General features: G+C 34.1%; 1 protein-coding gene across 4 annotated transcripts in view; it reads right to left on the bottom strand.

Moving 5' to 3' along the window:
* Positions 1 to 22,116, bottom strand: part of RYR2 (ryanodine receptor 2) — a 400,228-nt gene that overhangs the window by 163,361 nt on the left and 214,751 nt on the right. For all 4 annotated transcript variants that reach the window (XM_035320403.1, XM_035320402.1, XM_035320401.1 and 1 more), the window contains 7 exons: positions 20,488 to 20,729; positions 17,567 to 17,759; positions 15,856 to 16,072; positions 13,752 to 13,856; positions 8,579 to 8,682; positions 4,383 to 4,466; positions 1,577 to 1,736 (listed from right to left, as the gene is read on the bottom strand). In XM_035320403.1, the coding sequence (XP_035176294.1) occupies positions 1,577 to 1,736; positions 4,383 to 4,466; positions 8,579 to 8,682; positions 13,752 to 13,856; positions 15,856 to 16,072; positions 17,567 to 17,759; positions 20,488 to 20,729 (1,105 nt within the window). The remainder of the gene's footprint in view (positions 1 to 1,576; positions 1,737 to 4,382; positions 4,467 to 8,578; positions 8,683 to 13,751; positions 13,857 to 15,855; positions 16,073 to 17,566; positions 17,760 to 20,487; positions 20,730 to 22,116) is intronic.

A 22,116-nucleotide genomic window follows, 5' to 3' on the forward strand; every position in this document is an offset into this window, starting at 1 on the left:
TTGTGAGAATCTTGAGACAGACAGACCCTCATTCTAGTGGCAAATTGTGCACTGCCTCCATAAACACAGGATTATAGCAGTGCGTTCAAAATTGAATTAATCTGTTCCCCCTAGCTGGCAACAGAGAAGAGAATCATCACTTCCAAAACTTCTCATGATTAATATTCTATCAGAAATGTTAACAGCACTTCAAAGGCCCATCTTCTCTTATTTAAAGATGCAGTATTAGGGACAAATTTAATCCTGCTGTAAGCAGAGTTGCACCAAGACTAAATCATCCTCAGTGTCTATATAGTAGGAGACACTGTACATATTCCAGTCTGCAAACACAAGAATTGGTTTATAGTGTGCCTAGACCCAAATACAGAATGTAGATTTTTTTAAATAGCTTACAAAGTACCTAAATGATAGCTTTATAGTTAGATACTTTAATTGACAATGCTGAAATGCTATATGACATATAATTAGTCACATAAATGTATTTGTGCCAGTATGTGATGAGTTGAAGCAACTAACTTAAAATATATAAAATCAGATTTCTTTTACGCAAGAGCTTTGCAAATAGAATGAGCTTGGTTCCTGTACAAAAATAAAACTTGAAATGTGTTGAACTGAAATATATAATTAGAACTTTTGTCAAAAATGAAAACACTCTTTGTAGGCTGGAAATAAAATGTACCTACAAAACAGTGTTTTTCATTTGAAAAAAAAAAAAAATGCCCAGCGCAAATCTATGAAAACTCATATTTTCTCCCAGAGGGTGGATTTTACTAAAATTTCACTGTGATATGCTACCACACACTTATTAACAGAAGATAGGTTTCCCTATATAAAATTCAAAGATAATCACAAAAAGAATAGAAAATCTGACTTCTAAGGAAAAACTAATATAGCAGCTGCTTCGAAAAACAACAAATTACTCATTGTAATTACTGTGATCATTGACTTTAAAAAAAAAAAAAAAAAAAAGGAAAGAAAGAAAACAAAGACTGTGAGTTTTGCTGTTAACAATCCACCATGCTTAATTTTTATTCCCCTGCCTTACAACACATTCTGACACCTACCATATAGCTTTCCTGCTCATTGAATCAAGATCACAAGATCTCCTGAAACTTGGAGACTAGCTTAACTATTCTCAGTTACATATTGTCTTTGCCAGAAATATGTTAGCAAAGTGCTTACTAGAAGTTTACATTCTGTTTTTGCTGGATCAACAAAAACATACAATTTCCAGGATTGCCAACATTTAAATGATACCACTACTGAAAGTCACTGATTACATTTCCTAAAATACTAAAACATATTAGCTTCCTGCATGCAATTTTCTCATGCTGAGATACAGATAGCATAAAAGAATACACAACCAACTTTTTTTTTCCCTGCTTATAAAAGCAGTCTTGTATTGCTAGAAGATATAGCAAAAGGATTGCTTTAATTACATATTTTTGCTCTCTTGACTGACAGACTAGCATTCATTAGATACTTATTCCTACTCTTGTGTACCAATTATTCTCGTTTAACTGTGAAATATCTCAGTAAATAAGTGCTTTCTTAAGTGTGTGAAGTTAGCACTTACCTGTTGGATACCATAGGTCCAGCCTTGCCTGATACGGTCCCTTGCCCACACATTGTGAGCATTCTCTGCTAGTTTATCCACCATAGCTTCTTGAGAGGGGGTCAGTTTGATAAAACTCAGATCCATGGGAGCAGGCTTATATCCACTCAACAACTGGTAGCTGTCAAAAAAAAAAAAAAAAAAAAAAAAAAAAAAAAAGAACTTGCAGTTACTTATCAGTAAGAAAAATAAATAATAATAGGAATTGCAAAGGAAAGAAGTGACAAGTATGCAATATTCTACAAAAATAATTTGTCTTTTAGAATAATAACATACTGATATTTGTTGGTTTTTTTTTTCAAGCTAATTGCATCTTGATCAGAAATAGCTGTAGTAATGAAAGTTACACCAAATGATCCCAACTAAAATGTTTCCAAAGTATTTTAGTACTTTCATATTTTTAAACTAGTAGATTAAGATGTGATCTATCTAAAGAATTATATGAACACTATTATAATTAACTCTGAGCACTTCACAATATTTATTAGAGTTTAATTACTTCCTACTGATGGAAGAAAATATTTTCTTCCTATTGCATATAGGAATGTGAGATAGAACAGGTTAAATGGATTACTTAAGATCACACATGAAGTCTGTTTATTGTAAATTTTCTTTATAATACCTCATCCCTTAGATAACCTTTAAATCTTAGAAGCAAATATTTAAAACTTAAGCATGATTTCAGAACAGTTCCCTCGTTATTTTTAGCACTCCTAAGAATGAAGTGTATTTTGCATTTATGAAGTTGTTCCCACAGAAGTAATTATAGTTATCTCCCACATTACTTATGACCAAGCTTTCTTAAGCTATTAAAGAACGTAACACATATGGTGCAGTATATCAGGACTTACTGAATTTAAAACCAAAACCTACAACACTAAGCTGCACCATCGGGATCCACCCACACAAAACAACTCTAGCCCCAGAGTCTTCATAACACAGAACATAAGAGTCTTGCCTAGCATTTCTCTGTAAGAGGGAAGGGGATTTGATAGTTTTTCGATCTTTTGAAGTAATATGCCAAGCATGTTAAAATAATAGTAACAGTACTAATAATATTGGCAACAACAACAGAAAGTTCTTCGCCTGGTTAGCAGCTGACCTGTGCCCTCAATTAAATAAATAAATAAATATATATATATATATATATATATATTTAAAAAAAAAAAAAGATAATACAGGTCTGGTTGCAAATCTTTGATTCTTTGCAAGCAGAACTGACTGAATAATCATTCCAGTCCAGCACGTGAAGGTATGTAGAAGCATAGTGTCTGCTCCTTTATGCGTATCTGGTGCATGGCCTTTTCTATCCGAAAGGGCTAATATGAAGGAAGCCATAAACAAGAACATTAGAGAGATGTAAACCTGTTAAGAGTCCATGATGACAACAAACCTGGCCAAAACCACTAACTGGCAAGGATATGAGTATGAGAGACTATTTTCAGTCAGATTATCTCGCTAGGGGCCTTGCCAAACTGGGATGATAAGGAAAGAGGGAGACAAACCCAGAGACAGAAAACCTGACAACATCCAGAAGCAAACCTGGTCAGTACTACTAACTGATGGACTATCAAGGAACTGCAGGCAAAATGGGGCTTTGCAACTCATAAGGATGTAACCTTTATGGTACAGGATGTTGCAGGAAGTCAGTGGACACGTACCAACTGCTCAGGAAATGAACAGGGGAAGGTAAAGCAGGAAGAACAAAGCAGAAGGTAGACAGAAAGTGGATGCAATGTGTGTCCATGGTGGGGTGCAGGCCGAGGGCTGCAGAGCTCCTCTGAGGCAAGGCCATGGCTGCCTGGTGCCAGACACAGCCAGCTCCAATGGCCCCACCGCAGGTCACAACTGGGCCCAGCTACCACAGATAGGAGCCTCGGGGAAAGTGTAATTAAGAGCGGGTGAAACACTGAATGGCAGTGCATTCTTCCTTGTCACAATCCCCTGCATAACTGTTCTCTTGTGCTTAAAGGCTGGGATAGCCATAGATATTTCTATTTAAGAGCAAGGAAGAAGGACCAGGTGTCTCAAAAGATGTTCATGTTTTTGTCTCAGAGGATGTGTATACTTTATTTCAGGATGTAAATGGATATTCATGTATCAATGTAAGTATCAATGGATCCTTAAAAACAAAAATATTCTGCACATACAAATTCATGTTCAAAAACTGTCAAGCTGCAGAGAGATGTTACCATTTGGAACAGGTAGCTACAGCCCCAGCTGACCTGTCTGGTCATCTGGTTGTCTCTACAAATAAGTAAAATGACTGGTCCTCTCTTGTTCAGTATCTCTGCTGGTTTTACATTCTAAATAGATTTAAAGAAGTAGGTAAAACAATCTGGAATAATTTTCAAGCTGAAAGTTTAGCTGCTTTAATAGCACATTATCACTACCATACTGATCTGCCATGGATTTATAACAAGCTTTATGGAATCTTTATTTGTACTATCACCTAAAGTTTAACAGAGAGTAGTAGAGGTGTTTTTTAATGATTTGAGTACATGTTCTGCTCTCTTGATTAAAGATTTCCAGTAGTCTATGTGCCAGGCATTTCAATATATCACACAAAAACTTTGTCTACACATCAGATCATAAATATCTAAATATAAAAGTGTAGATGAAGGTATGTGTAAATTTCTGAAAATTCATAGGCATGAATGTATAGCTAAGTATCAGTAAAATCAGCAATATAATATCAAATTATTATAACAACAGTTTGCTTAACTCATCCTACCTAACAAAAAGATGCATTTGAATTTCAACTTACTTCTTTGGAAGTTTCATTTTTTTCACCTTTTCTTCAGCATGTTCATCAGCAATTCCAACATGGCAGCCTAATGCCAGCAGGGTTCTGGAACACAGGAATGAGAAATAAATTACTGCCAGTGTTTCTATATTGAGTTGTTCCTGGGTATATAAACAGCACCATACAACAAACAAATGAGACCTATGGGAATGACAATAGTGTAGAACAGAGATCAACACCACTTTTTTTGTATGTGTAATAAGCTTTTTGGTGTCATTAAGAAAATGCCACAAGATGTTCCTAAACAGTTTAGTAAAAATATGAGTGGACTACTTCAAAATGGAACTATCATATCATTTATTTCTTCTGTGTGGGGCATCAGTTGAAAGATTACCTGCAGTTTAAATGTATTTTTCTGGTTCATATACCTGTTTCTATGGCTTATATACCCATTTATACTGCTGTATATCAAAACCTTTTCCTGCTATGTCATGGTTCTTCTGTTGTGGTTTTGGATGGGATGAAGTTAATATTCTTTGTGAAGTCTTGTGTGATGCGGTGTTTCAGATTTTTGATGAAAATGGTGTTGATAGCACACCAATGTTTTTGTTTGTTGCAGAGCAGCGCTTAAACAGAAACAAGGACTTTTCTGTTTCTCCTGCTGCCCTGCCAGCAGGCGGGTTGAGGGTGGGGGTCAGCCAGGGCAGTTGATCCAAACTGACCAAAGGGGTATTCCATACTGCAGGATGTAAGATGAAGCTTATTTCAGAAAACAGTTACTACATGACCTCAAAACAAGGTTGACAATATTAATTAGCTTCCTCATAACTTCAAACCTCCTCCTTTCCATACGTTCATGTTATCCAGCAGTGTAATTCTTAAATCTCAGTCATATTGAGGATTTACATCAAGATCCATCTTGATCTGTAACTCATCAATTATTTGTTCCTGCTCTTAATTTCAGTACTGGGTTATCAAGTCTTAGCTTCTTTAACCTAGGTGCACTACTAAAATATTAACAGTAAAATGAAAATAAATACCAGGCAAAAGTCAATAGGACAATTTGGAGTCAGATCAGAAGTTTCTCAAAAGCTGAGAGCAATACCCATTCTTTGACTGGTTACACAAGAGAAATCACAAGTGTAAAGCTTGGACTCTAGTCCCAGTTTTAACAATGTTGAAGGAAGCTACAATACAAGGTTTTGATTTGTTCTTGTCTGTATATAAAAACAATATTTTCTGGTCGTGTTCTAACTATATTTATTGCTCTTGAACTGACTGGGAAAAAAATGAGCATAAATACTGCGCTAGGCATATATCTCTTGGCAGATGAATCATATGTTTCAAGGAGATTTTTAAAGCGAATTTTTAGTGCTAGCTATGTGAAGTAAACCCTATTGTTATGGTCTGTGAATCCCAACTTAAAATTACATAGTTAAATCAAACATCAGGAAATCAACATGCAGTGGCCACCTCCTTCAAAACACATAATTTGTTAAAAATGCTCCATGCAGATATATTTCAATTGGCATAAACCATACCTGATTTCCATACAGTTATCACCAGCATAAGTATCAGAACATATCTAACAGGGAAAAGCAGCACAGAGGAGCTAAGCCCCACTAACCCTAATTTTCTTTTAATGTAAGACAGGAAATTGAACCTTACTTTATCTCCAGCTAGACAGAGCAAATTCAAGTCAGAGAGACACAACAGGATTAAAAGGCATCTGGGCCCCATGAGTTAGATTTTAATCACACCTCTGTTTAACTTTTGAGGCTGAATCATCAATACTGGTGCAACATGAAAGACCCCTGCAGCACTTCAGAGCTAAACAAGAAAACCAGAAGTGCTTAAAGGAGTTGTTTTTAATGCAGCCCTCAGCATAATGTTGATACATATATTTATCACACACACAACTGAGTAAATAGGTAGAAATGGGAAATTCGGCCATAAAATAGGAAGCATCAAAACAGAATAAAAGATCAAACTACACAATAAATATAAAAATGTGCAGAAACAATATGAGCAAGCATATTTCAGACCAATGACATTTTCAGAGGTAACTCATTCCTGAATCTTGACATGTCATATAGTATATCATTTTTATACTTCATAAAAGTATTCAATCATACTGCAAAATATACAGAGATCTCAAGATATTGAAATGTAGTGTCAGATAATGTGACTCAGAACTTTCTTGTTTTCTGCCTCTCATCTAATATAGCTGACAGCAAAATTGGCAACAAATCAACAACAAAAAACAATTACAGTAAGGAGTTAATTCTTGATGCCTTATAACACCTTCAAGAATTAAGTACACAGTTTGGAGCAAATTTTAAAGAGTATAGCATTTAGCTTATTAGAGGAAGTTTTAAAAGAACCTTCTCTTTCTCTCTTCTCTACTGTCTGTGTTGAATTTGACTGTTAGTAAATATGAAATACCAAGTAAAGAACCAGTATCTTCAAGTCATCACAACATGCATTATCTAGAATGGGTTAGTGGACTAACTTTTTCAACTTTGCAGGCTTGCAGAAATGAAACGACCATGACGCTCATTTCCTAGTCCCTGAACAGTAGATATCTACATGACAAATACAACATGATACTGCAAAATTAGAACCGCATACTTCAGAAAAACAGGGACTAATATGACAAAATGAAGACTAAACTCAGTAAACCATATGAATTTTGAGATCCACAGAAAGCTTTATGTTTTGGTTACTATTCATTTAATAAAAAGGCTCTCTCAATATTAAGTAAAAAAATTACTAAAATAGAAGAAATCCATAATTTATATGTTTATACAGCCAAATGGTAATATAAAATTATAAATATAAATATATATAAACATATAAAATATATAAATTATATAAACATATAAATTTATATAAACATATAAATATATGTTTATACAGTCAGGGTTGGATTAGAAAACCACTGGTCCTGAACCAGTAATGATGTAAGGAATACTAAAATTTGTTTAATATTTAGTGAAACATGATGAGTGTAAATTTAATACTGAGGGTATTATTTTAATGATAAGCCTGAGTCATATTATATAGATTAATCCAGCAAAAGATGCATCTGTAGGAAAAGTTGATGATATATTTCTTAGGTTCAAAATTGGAAAAGAAGAAGGTATTCTGGATTCTTAGCACATTATTGTGTTGAAAGAAGCCTCAAAATTTCATTGAAATTCTAGTATCTTGCTGAAGACAAATTTGAATTTACTTTCTTGCCTCCAAAGGAGTTCTCTCCGAATGAAATTTATCTCTGAATTATCACACGCATAACGTCACCTTTATTAATGCTATGTACAGGAAAATGTAACTGTATTTTACCATGAAATAAGATTTCAATAGATTGCAAATAGGATTGACTGAAGAATCATATATTTATTAGTTTTGAGAACTATTTTTATGTGTTAGTAATACAATAGAAAAAATATGTGAGAAATTACTTTGGCTAATAGATTTCCAATGCATTCACATAAAAGTAAGTATTCACATCTGCTTGACTGACAAAGCTGAGCTGAGAAATTGCCTCATTGTAAGTCAGATAACTACATTACTTGAACATACCCATTAACATCCCACTGAAATTTTCTAGCATTCCAACTGGAGAGCTGCCATGAAATTCACACATCTAACAGCTCATCCACAATGCATACTACTGCTGTATGGCAATATGCACAGATACAGAAATAACTTATTTTTAGTCACATCCAAAAATATCTATCAGTTGTCAAAGACAACTGTCTTCATCAACAGAGAAAATTAAAACTTATTAAATTAAATGGAAGTAAACCAAACAAGAAATAAAGAGTTTTTTTCAAAGCTTGGATCTATTTCTCCTTCCTCCAAGCTAGACAAAATCTGGTGGAGTTGTCATTTCATCATCAGCACTACCAGAATAACATAACAATTATGAAATTAAAAAGAAAGGCTTACCACTACGTATTTGCACTAACATGAGCTAACAGAGTCTTTTGTTATTTACACAAGCCAAAACTTCCATAGACATTGAAAGAAAGTTTGTCAAAGCCATTTTCACTGACAAACACATCATTCATTGAAGGATCTGACTCTCATTTTCATGTTATTGCTGTCACCCAGTAAGAAACACCACAAGTCAAATTATAATTCTGGAAACTGCAGCTCCTTAGGTTTGAGGAAATGCTTACTGTAAGCTTTAGAAGTTTGAAGCAACTTACTTCAGTGTTTCAAGTGACATTTGCAGGTTATAATTTCTCTCCTGCTCTGGCAATTTTGAGAACTCCACTAAGCATGGGTGTTGTCTTTTGTTGTCATCTCTAACCTGAAAAGACAGTAAAGAAATAAATTTAGCGTGTCTTAAAAACTAGCTGAAATTTAAAAATAGTTCAAAACACAAAGTACTTCAGGATGATCTTGTCAGCATTATGCAAACTGAAAAGCACTTCAAATAAGAAAAAGTCTGTATTCTCAGACTATTTCTCATAGTATAAGCATTCTGTTCAGGTGGGGTGTGATTTGTATTTGTAAATTGATCTCAAGTGCAACACGTGTTGACTTGTACATATCATCTTACAAAAGTTCACAACAAATAAGCAAATTTCAAGAATAGCTCAATTCATTATGTTTTGACATATAGCCATAAAATAACAACTCATCTTCAGCACAGGGTTTGAAAAATTATGTATCCAATTTGTATAAATAAGCTAATCTGAATAGCACTGATGTAATTAGTGAATGTAACAATATACAGAATTAAGTATAAATTTACCCTTTCCTTTAAATTCAGTGAATGTTTGTTTATTAAAATTATGTTCAGTGGTATACAAACAGAATTCAACCATTCAGCAGTCACAAATAACTGGAACATTAATTTAATTTTACTGTAGCAACAGCAGTCATGAAGACCATAATTTACAAAACTCTTCCTTTTATCAACATAAAACTTTAATCCATAACATTTTTAACCAGCACTTCATATACATAGTTTTAGCCTAATACTCATATAATCATAATTATAGTCATAATTAGGAAGGGCAACATGAGATGCCAAGATAGCTGAGCATTCTACTGCTCTCAGATTTCTATCTTCAACATACTAGAACATATTGCTCAGTCAATAAAATCTAAAAAGACTGTCTTGCAAGAAGGCTTGGTTACAATAAAATAAAATAAATATAATTTGTAAATATTATTTAAAATATTCAAATGAAAATATTGATACTTGATCACTTGAGACTATACTTATATGAAAACACTTCTTCAAGATAGAGTTGGAATGCAGGGAAAAAATGACAAGAGTTGTCATTTTTTTCAATGCCACTTGTTTTTAGAGCTTAGGTTTACTTATTTTCAAAACATACAGACTTGAAATTAAAAGCTTTCAAGACAATGAACTAAACGAACTTTCAAGACAATTAACTAAATATAAGACAGCCACTAATTTGTAAGGAAGTTTTTTGTTTTTTAAACAAAGCTTTTATAACAAGGTTCAAGTGATGGATCTGTGGAGAGAAATAAATCCAAGCATATCTTTTTCCTAACAGCTAGGATGTGCAGAATTATTATTCACTTGACAAAAAACAACTGTGCTACTGAAGATGTTAACACCTCTGCAGCTTTCAAGGGAGACAGACAGCCAACAAGATACTGAGAGTTAATCTGTTTCATTTTACCAGGTGCAGGCTGGGGAACACCTCAGCAATTCCACCCACAGGGTGATAGGTAGTGAGAAACAGCTTGACACAGGAGAGGACATCACCACCCTATATACATGCTCCTGTGACATGACTCTCAGATAGCTCTCAAAGAAAAAAAAAAAAAAAATCAGTTCAATAGATCCTGAGGAGAAGCAAGCCTATTCATGTAGTGCCTTCTGCTGCTGCAAGAGCTGGAAATACCTACAGCTCTCTGGCCGCACATACACTATTAGAGCAGTTAGGTGAACTATTACAGCATCTTTGGCTAAGACACAGCAAAGTGCCCTAGTATGTCTTCCACTTCCATAGAGCTTAAGAATATGAATTATCTACTCCTTTTCAATGATACCAAACTTCTCCTCCATATTACACCTCTTTCACCAGTACTGACCCCATATGATCCAGTGATGAGTTAATGGAACTCAGGACAGAGCTGCTACTTCAGAAGTAGTAGGCTCAACATTTGTTCCTTTGAGAAGTTCAGATGTGACACAACAAAGCTCATAGACATGCAGATAGAGAGAAATGTTCTGTGTCTGTTACTTTATTCTCTTTGTTTTATGATGGCCGAAAACAGTAAACTGACTTGTTTTCATGGCCACATTTCCTTAACTAGCTTCAGAACTATCAGAAGAAGCATGTAGTCATGGGCTCTTCTGTTGTACAACCAGCCAAGTAAATCAAATACATAACAGACTGTAACTAGCCCTATAATCTGTGTGTTCTGTAATTCTCAAAATACTAGGTCTGCAGCAGCTCCATGGCTTCAAGCTATGATGCAATCCACTGTCACAGGGCAGGTTCTCATGACAGAGAACACAAATATGGTTCCAGTCATGAAAGAATTTTCTTAAGTATTAAAATAATGTTGTGATATTTCTGAAAGTGTTTATACCATAAAAATAAATAAATTTCCTTTTACTATTTGAGTGCTGGTTTTCTTTTCAAGATGTTGCTCCGTTTCTGAAGGGAATAAATGTGGTATTTAAAAAAGTTTCTCTAATTTCAAGTCCTGAGTGCTAATTTACATGAGAACCCACAAACTGAATATGAATATGAATCATTGTTGTTGCTTAAATCAGCCAGCAGCTAAGCACCAAACAGCCTGATAACTGAAAATTAATTTATATTTTTCTTATTCTATTCTTGACAGTTTTATGTTTTTCTGTAACAATAACTAAATTGGACATTACTACTTAGTCTAGTTTATTTAATCTCATTAAAAAGTCCCATTCCTCTATAACATTTCTGCATAACACAATTTTGCATTTTCATCTAAGCATACAATAATTATTGAATTGAACAGCAGACAGCTGTTTATGTTTTGGATTGAAAATATTTACAATCTCAATGGGATATTTTTCTGCATTTGATAATGTTCTTTGGAGAGCCAATACAAGCAATTTAACTGTCAAGCAACTTGATCAAAATCATTAGCAGCTAAAAAGAGATATTTATTTGTGCAGACGTTGAAAATGTTATTTGCAGATTTCTCTCCAAGACCTATGGTAATGTGCATCAATAAAATGACTCAGTATAGTCTCCAGTAAGAAAGACCACTTTAGTTGTGCAGCTAATTTACGTCTTAGACTTCACACTTTTTTCTGACTTCTGATATTAGTTGAATTTCCCCCAGTGACTCTTTTTCATTCTACAGCTACAATATACAATACTTTTTATTATATATTTAACATATTTTTCAGGTTGCCTTTCCAGTCCCGTTTTTGTTTCTGAGCCACAGTATAAAGTCTAATGCTTTGCAAATACATTAGTGATGGAACTTGTGAAACCTGTCAATTCTTAATTTTTGTAGGTGTTTATATACCTATAGGGAAGTTTAAGAGGAAAAAGATACGCAGATGCATCTGTTGATTTTGAGTTTGTAACCTAAATACCGCTCAAATTCACACTTATAATTAAACCACTAAAACAAACAAAACAAGCAAACTTTGTTAAACAAAAGTCCTCAAAACACATTTTAATTTTGTTATGCTATCTTGTTACTTTACTTGGTTTCAGGTATAAAATACAGTAGTAATTGCACAGTCAATAAGGCATATCTCTTTCGTGATCTAATTGAACAGGCAGCTAGTAGACAAAATAAAATGCAACCTCCAGCAAATACATATATTGAATATTCTGGAAAGACAGCTACATCTGTGGATTCTCTGTTTGTCAGACTTTAAACATTTTAAACACTGACTGGTGAAAGAACACCACTCCTTCAGAATGACTACCTACATGCATCTTGCTGTGAATTAAGACCAAATCTAATTAAAATTAGAGCAGTCATAAGTGTACCCCTAAACCAACTAAATTTGGTTTCAGGCCTTGCCTCACTAACTGAAACGTATCAATTCAGATAACAAGAATGGGATACAGTGTCTTGAACTGATAAAATCTCCCTTTAAAAACCAAGATGATTAAGTCAGCCTCCAGGAGATAATTAGCAAGCACTTGGTCACATTTCCAAAGTGAATACATCCAACCACACAACACTAAAGCCAGAGAAAGCACGCAGAACTTGAAAGATTTTGCACCTTTTTTAATTCTGAACTTAACTACAACATTTATCACTGCTTAAGTTAATGCTACTCATCTAACTGATTAAGTGAAAATAGTGCACAAAGTTTCAGTTAGATTCTTGATGGTAATTATTGGCTGGCATGATTGCCCCCAAATTAACATGTTTTCTCATGTTAATCAAACTGGTTTTTTGTGTGTTTGATGTGGTCAGGAAGGCAACAAAAAAGTCATCAAACCTCTGTTCATCAAATCTTTTTAAGTACTGCAACATGCTACATCAAATACAATTCCTATGCCCAGGTATATATTACCTTCATAGTCTGAACTCTTCAGAAAACCAAAAGCTTTTTTTTAAACAAAACAAATACAATACATATGTTCCTATACATCCATACACGTTTTACATCTAGTATCGCCTATGTGTTTATATGTTCTGCACAAACACCAACTGGTATCCATTAAATAAATAACCTGTTTTGCACAAACACCAACTGGTATCCATTAAATAAATAACCTGTTTTTTTTGTTATTTTATTTTTATGATTCATTAAAAAAATCTAATTGACATAATAGATTGCATTTTGTATCAAAGACAGAAGCCACATGATTTTTTTCTGCCAAGCTCCATGAAAACTAGGAAAGAGATAAAGTAGTTACAATGTGAAGCACCTAATACAGACATTAGCATAAAAAGTAGGAGAGAAGGAAGGAGAAAGGCAAATTTAGTGGCATTTCGTAACCTTGGAAAATAAGAAATACTTATTTTTCATGTATACCTTTTGTGTGGAACTTCTGAAAGAGTTATTACAGTCTGTTCATGCAAAGAGAACCAAGAACAATGATTTTTATTGGTTTATTCCACTAAGCAAATGAACTTCTTGCCCAAGAACAAATAAAAGGTGTAAAATTCATTATGTGCTTTCAGTGCCCTTAGACTGGTAGAAAGTTTCTGCATCAGACAACATTTATACCAGAATTTTGTTTTTGAAATACACAGGCATTATTCGTTTTCCCAACTACTTGCAGCAGAAAGGGTCTAAAACCTTAATAACCTTAGAGGGATAATATTATTTTTTAAAAAAAAAAAAAAAGTCCCATTATCACATGGAAGATGATTTGCTAAATAATACTATGTAAGTAACAAAAAATTAATTTGGAAGGTACATACTGGTCCATACTGCCAGCCAAGTTCAATCTTATTCATAACCCAAAGTTCATGAATGTTCTCTGCTAATTTTTCTCTAATCCTTTCCAGGTGAGGAGGCAAAACAATCTAAAGAGAAAAGATAGAAAGAGGCTGTTACAGAGAAGTTGTTTGACAGTGCAACGCAGACTTTCATAACCATCAAACTTTGTACAAACCACATCCCTCAACCAATCCTAAATAATTATTCTGTTCTTACTGATTAAAGTGACACAGAATTCCCAGATCAACAGAAATACTTTAACATATGCTCTTACAAATCCCAGAGTTTAACCAGCAAAAGAAAACAGTTTTAAACCCAGCACCTCCAAATAGAACAGAATACATTCCCAGCAGCTAGGTAGAAGCTACCCAAGCCAATAGCATTTCTCAGATTTTAAAATAAATAAATAAATAAATAAATATCTCAACCAAAGTAATTTTCTGAAAAAAACTTCAGACAAATATAAAAGATTGAGAACTGCACATCAATAAAAAGAGAGAGATCATGATGACAGGTGAAAAATGAAATCAAGGTTGCATGTCACTATCTCCAAAATTTTAAATCAGATACTCTCTGTCTCAAAAAACAGAGACCTTAAATATACAATGCTGTGAATCCTGATAATGTTACCCTAATTGTTAGTATTACAGAACAATAACTAATGACACATGTAGAATGCTGTATTTAGCACATATTGAAATTAAGTAGCAGGTTTTTTTCTTTCTTATGTGATTTTTCCAGTCACAAGTTCCTAAATACGGTAAAATGTGACCACGTAGTGTCCAAAACTTTGTATTATCTAGAACTCTGCTCAAGTGTAAAAATAACTTATTTTTTATCTGTGTTCAGAGATCAAGCTCGGCTATCAGAGAACTCGACAAAGAATTATTGTTCTCTCCCACTACATGAAAAAAAAATAATGAAAAGTACAATTTCAATGCCCACATTGAAGTTTCTGCCCACAGTGAGCCAAATGCCACACTCAGTAACCTGAAAGGATAGTAAACAAACAGGGCCAAAGCTGGTCTAAAGGTCTTAATGCAAAGCTTTTAGTAATTTTAATTAAACTGTAGTAAAAAGACATTTTTATTATTAAATAAATTATCTTGAGTGCCATCATGTGGCACCTACAGGGCAACCACATTATCAGGACCAGTCAGCATGGGTTTATGAAAGGCAGGTCCTGCATCCTGGCTTGTAGCAGTAATAGCGTGGCCAGCAGGACTAGGGAAGTGATGGTCACTATGTACTCGTCTCTTGTGAGGCTGCACCTTGAGAACCATGTTCCGTTTTGAGCTCCTCACCACAAGAAGGATATGGAAGTGCTGGAGCATGTCCAAAGAAGGGCAACAAAACTGGTGAAGGGTATAGAGAGCAAGGCTTATGAGAAGCATCTGAGGGAGCTGAGATTGTCTAGCCTGGAGAAAAGAAGGCTCAGAGGAGACCATATCGCTCTCTACTTAGGGAGGTGGGGATAGGGCTCTTCTCCCAAGCATCAAGTGATAAGACAAGTGGAGATGGCCTCAAGTTGCACCAGGGGAGGTTTGGATTGGATATTAGGAAAAATTTCTTCACAGAAAGGGTTGTGAAGTATTGAAACAGGCTGCTCAGGGAAGTAGTTGAGTCACCATCCCTGGAGGACTTCAAAAAAGGTATGCATGTAGAGCTTAGTGACATGATTTAATGGTGGGCTTGGCTGTGCTAGGTTAAAAGGTTGGACTAGACTAACTTAGAGGTCTTTTCCAACCTAAATGATTCTATGATTCTAAGACAGTGGCAACTGTCAAAACAACACATTAAATTCAAATATTCTTTTTTCGTATACTCTAATATTAAGGGCAAAACATATTCTTCACTACAATGTTTGTGAATTGAAATAGATAAAATTTTAGTGAGTGCTATATGGACTTTGTGGTGCCTGTGACTTTTTTCCAATTTTCAACTTCTAATGATGGAATATATCAGAAAAATTCTGAGAAGAAAGGACAAGTTTGAAACAAGCTGTAAATTCAAAAAGATGTGCAATAAGATAGCACTATAATATCTGTGTTTGAATAAGGTAATTCAATCTTTTAGTTTCAATACCTGGCTAGTATCCACAGGAACTGGGGTAAAAGCTGCTTGTGACAGAGAAAGAGTGGGACCCAGTAGGTCTCTTGTATAGCTGCGATCCTGCTTGTACTCTCGGCTATGTTCCACTTTAAGTTTCTCTTTTGGTAGGACGGCTTCAAAGCAGGGGGCATATCCAGGTGGAGGAAGGAACTTGAACTCTCCATGGCGACCTCCAAGCAAGAAACGTACCCTGTAAAATCAGAGTTAATTTAGATAATTGAGATACCTCTGGTGTCAAACCTCATCAGTTTGTCAGCCTAACAACTACTGAATATTACTGATGGAAAAAAAAAAAAAAAAAAAAAAAAAAAAACACTTACAGTTTATTTGCATTGTTTATATTTCAACTTTAAGTACTGCTGGATTAGTAGAGTGGAAAAAAAAAAAAAAAAAAAAAAAAGGAAAACTCAACTAAGCATATTTTTTTCTTTTACTTAATTTCCACTTCAATAAAAATATTCTAAATCAGTGAGAGGAGGGGGGGTGGGGTGGGGTAGCGAGGAGATCAGCTTACTTGGCATGCCTATGAAATAAGCAGCAGGCTTTTGAGCTTCAGAAGGCTGAGATTATAGCCCAGAGTAATCAATCAGCAGCCTGTCAACTCTCTATACATTGGGAAATTCTCCATTCTCTCTCATTTCAGAAATGAGCCTGAAAACTCAGCAGAATATGATTCTTCCTTTTCTCTCACAGAACACTAAACATTTATGATGCAACACAACAGCTCCCATATTTTCTTCCCCAAAACACATACTTGTCACGTTAGTAGAAACGTAGGGCAAAACATTCTTTTATTCATTACAAAACAGTGAATTTTTCATAGCTTTTCCTTCCCCCAAAAAAATTAATGAATGAAATTACATGGAAAAAAAAATATTCCTAGAACATTTCAATTCTAAAGGAAAAAATATATATAGAAATCCCTGGTCTTGCAACAGAATTATGTTGTCCCCTCTTTAATATTTACTGTGTATCATAAGATTGCTGTCAGTTCTATACCTAAACATTCTCCAAAAGCACATACAGCACATGAATAATATCTGTCAAATATTTACCTCATGAAAAAAAGCATGAGGCATACTGGTAAATGGTTCTGCATTTCACAGTATGCATGTCTATAGTTTTATCACACTGTATCTTTTGTAACTATATTGTTCAATTGTTCAAGTCTCATACCTCAAGTGTGACTTGAAATTTTATAGAAAACCCTTACAACAATCAGAATACAGATTGACTGAATTCCTGTTAATCCGAGCTGCTGAAAAGAAAGCGTACGACCATTTCTTAAGGTAAATTCAGATAATGTATCTCCAGATAATAGTTACCACCTCATAACAAGTTCCTTTTGGCAAACATTTTTAATATCAAAGACTGATATTTTTTTTTTTCCCATATATGTTAAATGCTATCCTGGAAGTGAATGTACATTGTAGCATCAGCTAAGAAATCGTAAAGCTGCTTCTAAGGTCCATCTGCAAACCACCTGAATGCACCTGTGAAAAACAACAGATGCACCATCTCTTCAGGACTCCTTTATACCTTTCACTGTCCAAGAATTGGAGCTGTGCCAAAGAAGCAGATGTCAGAAAGGGAAATGAGAGTGAAAACAGCCAGGGAAATAATTTAACATATTCACATCTACTGAAAACAAGAGACCAGGAAAAAAACTACACTGGATACTAACTTTATTCCTGCAGAGAAGCTGACAACTGGGAAGAAGAGGCCATCTATGTTGAAATTCTCAAACATTCCTTGAACTGGCTGACCATTTATCCGAAAAGAGATGCTGGGAGCACTCAGATCCAAGCAGCAGCTAATAACATCATCAGTTCTTAACAGATGTTGGTTTGGAGAATTTACTGTTCGTGCTACACAACCTATGGAAGCAAAGGAGACACATTTAGCAAAACTTCAGAGAATCGTACAGGTATTCAAAGTAGCCTAAAAAAAGAGAGAGAGAAACAAAAAACATAGCAATAGAGCACACGTGCATTAATATTCACAAATATCTACCCTATAAAATCCAAGACCAGATTTTAAGCTTGCAATAGGGTGAAGAAAAGCACACAACCACTTCTACAAAAACATCAAGTTATTTTCATCATAAAGATTAAGTTACGTTATAAATAAGTGAAAATAATTACTGATACCCTTATAAACAGTCAAAAACAGGTAAATAAAATTTTGTTCCTCACAGTCATATAAAAATATATCGTAAAACAAATGTAATTTGTAATATGGAACCTAGTATACTTAACTAAAGAATCCTTCATTATTCAAGATAAGGACAAGTATTGTACTTTCAATTATTTAGGAAAATCAAGATACTTCTTGTACCAGAAGATGGGCCAGATCATGGTACCCCTGCAAACCTGTTTCAGATGATTCTAGGCAGATTCATAATCACACCCTAAACTAGTATTTTCCCAGCACATATCAAAAATAACATCAATTTTGAAGCATATATATTTACAAAACACTGCCCTGAGAAACATCATAGTTTTTTGGTTTTCTTTTTTTGAAAATTTCAAGGGTGACTAAACTTTAAAACAACTATTAGTGAAAACAGTGGATGCTTCGTGTAGTCAAGGTGTTCAACTTGAGAATAGATGCCTTTTTAGATGTTAAAATTTAGCCAAATATAGGAGTCTTTGGGTTCAATGAAGAACTGACTTTTAAAAGTAATATGTAATGGTCTTTGATTTACACGGTCAGCTCAAATGATCTAAGTGTCTTTTCTGGGCTTAAGCTTTAAAATTCTATGAGTTCCACTTCTCTATATTAGAGAAGTAATTGCATGACCAAAGAAACAAATGTAAATTAAATGTGATTCTGGCAAAGACCTGTTCCAGAACAGCAGCTCAATGGTAGGAATTATTGTTGCAATTCATTAACGCATTAAATACTTCAATCTCCAAAGATTATTTTCAAAATGTTTCAGAGAGTTACCAGCCTGAAATTGTGGAGAAAGAAGAAAGGACATGATTTTAAACATTCAACTATTTAAAGTCCTTCTAATTTTGAGATGTATGTATTACATTTCCCTCAGAAAATGTCAAAGAAAACAATATTTTCAAGTCTGTGAGCCACATCCACAACAGAAATTAATAAATAAAAACTAAGTATGTGAATTTGGTCTGATTTTTTTACTGGGATGTTTTATTGACTTAAGAGCCACAAACAATTATTCATTTTTTCTGTGACATTTCTGATTAAGAAGTTTCCATTAAGTAGAAAAATAATTTTGATTTTAAGTAACCTTGTGTTTCCTCCCTAAAAGTGAACCTAACTACAAAAGTTACTTGAGTTACCTCATTATTTTCTGGTTTTTCTTTAATAATACTTCATGTGACAAACTCAATTATTGCACATCTTTACTGACACCATTAATTATGCATTATTGTTCCAAAGCAATTTTCACCGTACATGAGAGCAAAAGTGGCACCTATGTTCTCAAGATGCCACTCTAGTGGATATATTATTACTTTGTGATACAATCTTCTGCTATTTTGATTGGAGAAGTCTTTTGAAATGTAAAACTCTCTTCTTTTCCAAGTACCTAGCCTCAATGCCTCAAATCTTCAAAGACACTGAATCATACGTACAGCTGACTCAATAACAAGTCTCTCTCATCTGTGAAGGGTCTTTAAAAAATAAGCTCATATTTACACAGTAGCACAAACTGCCAGTCTAACAAGCCAAGCCTCAACCAGTTTCCTGTCAGTTCTACTGTTTACCACTACCCAATAATCTTTCAAAATCAAAGGAGATATTTTTTCCTCAACAAAATGAAACTGCAGTAGAAATGTTTTTCAAGTTAAGGAATCTCCATGTGTAGAATTACCCATTCAAAATGATACCTTGGAATCTTGCATGTAAGCAAAATCAAGCAAAAAAAGATAACTCTGAAGTTGCTGTGCTAACTCAGTTTGGAGAGAGAATAAGATATTTGCAGAAACAACAGCAAAAAAGAAAAAAAAAAAAAAAGAAAAACAAAAAGAAAAAAAGAATACTCAGTTCTGCTTTTCTAGAATTTGTATACATAAATTTATATTAACAGATAGTCCAGTATTGGTCAATGACATTTAAACAATGAATACACACTAAGCACACCATATACAAGGCAGGAATATGATTTTGCAAGTTATGTAATAAACAATTAATGTATGCAAATAAAGCGTTGTCATCACTACCGAAAAAAAAAATATCTAGTTTTAAAATGTATAGTAAAAAGCAAAACTATGAATTAAGTCTCTCAGGCTGTTCTTCCAGTATCACACAGGAATTAGAAATACAGACTACTATTCGTCAGAATTCATTTTTTGTATTTTGATGTTTTAAATAAAAATTTTATAATTGCTATAAAAAAAACAGGCTGAAAAAAATATTGTTCCACCTGCATTACTTTGTACAAAACATATCTTGCAATATGCAATATCAACTTCAAACATATTCTGATGGGACCCTGTTTCTGGGTATTCCTAGTGTCAACTGAAACATCCAATTCACTCCTGAAATACCATCTCACTGGAAATCCAAGTTTAGAGAGAGAGAGAGAAGAGCAAGAGAGAGGAAAAAAAAAAAAAAAAAAAGTGGAAAGACTACCTGACCACAGATGCAGACCATCGAAGCCATAGGAATACAAGTCATCACCAACACCATTTCCTCCCCATTCTGCTCCTCCCCCTGGATATGGTGAGTATCCCTCTGTTGAAGCCCAGCCCACTCGTAGATGAGTTGATTCTGCGGTCACAAAGGGTTCTAGATGGTCCACCATAAGTTCATAGTACCATTTTCTGTACTGGGCAGAGCCTTCACTAATCCCCAAGAAGATATTGGGTCGCATGCTAAAAGAGAAAGCATAAAAGTGGATATGAAAAACTCACCCCAAGTACTCAATGTACTGCTGCAGACTTTTCATTTAACTCAAATTTAATGTTTATTATTATTACTATTATTATTATTATTAGAATAATAGAGGTAAAATTCAAAGCTGCTGACATTTAATCTCCTTAAAATATTTTTTTAAAAAGTTTGACAAGAGCTATCTTTCAGAAAAAAATCATTGGTAAATTAGTAGCAAGATCACCCATTAAATCTTTTCTGACTGAACACAGTACCAGCTTAGTGAAGACTTTGTTCAAACTCTACAATTTAATCAATCTAATTATCCAATTTAATATTTTTTAAATCTGGGCTGGCAACAAGAGTTTTCCAGTACCCTGAAAAAATACATCAAATTTCAGTACCTCAGAGTCCAACTTTGCCAATTACTTGTAGTGCAAGTTATGCAAGTTTTGTTCTCTCTAAATGCTCTCAATGCTTTATCGGTCTTTTTGACTTTCGTAAAATAATATTTTTCCTTATCACTGCAAGAATATAAATATACTTATTCATAACTTTCTAATACAGAGTAATAAATATGTTAAATGCATTAGCTTTTTCTGCAGCTGTACTTGGGAAAGACAGCTGCACCTTACCTTTACAAGATCAAAACTCACCTTAGAAGCTCAATCAGTACCCACACATTTAAAATTTATTCTAACATGGAATTATTCTTATTATACCATCTTTCCATGGATTATATTTGTTGGTGTGTTATTGTGTGTATTCCCAGGGAGGGGAGGGTGTCAGATGTGGGTATGAAAAATGAGCATGCATTATGAGTGAATGTATTAGCTATACATTTGTTAGCTTCATTTCATTTTCAGATTAGGATTTATTTTTACCTCAAAAGGTCTCCTCATAACATACAATTGTGGATTTTTATTTTTTTTTTTATGTTTTTCAACATCTAATATATCCTAAGATATATAATTCCTATGAATTGTAGTTACTATTTCTATGTTTCAACGTTCATTCTCACTTAATGACTGAGACTTTTTTAAAGAGACGTAAGTTTGAGATAGAGAAAGACTACATGAATCTGTACTTGAGGCCAGATTCTTCTGCCTTAGTATACATTTAAGCCCTGTGATATTTTGTAAATATTACTTTGCTGCTTTAAGATGTTACTCACTCCAGCTTGCTATTAACATCTGCTGGAAGGTAACTTCTACAATTCTGCTGCTGTGAAGGAGCTCCCCATAAGTATCCCATGCAAAAATCACAATATCTGCTTAAGACACTGGTGAAGGTGTTTGGCATTAGATTCTTGATTTTGCCTAAAGCTCAATCCTCACAAGATTACAAACATTGGTGGAAGAAGGTAATCAAAAACACTTGTTGATGATA

The sequence above is a fragment of the Oxyura jamaicensis genome, chromosome 3 (genome assembly GCF_011077185.1).
Source record: "Oxyura jamaicensis isolate SHBP4307 breed ruddy duck chromosome 3, BPBGC_Ojam_1.0, whole genome shotgun sequence".
Taxonomy (NCBI): Eukaryota; Metazoa; Chordata; class Aves; order Anseriformes; family Anatidae; genus Oxyura; species Oxyura jamaicensis.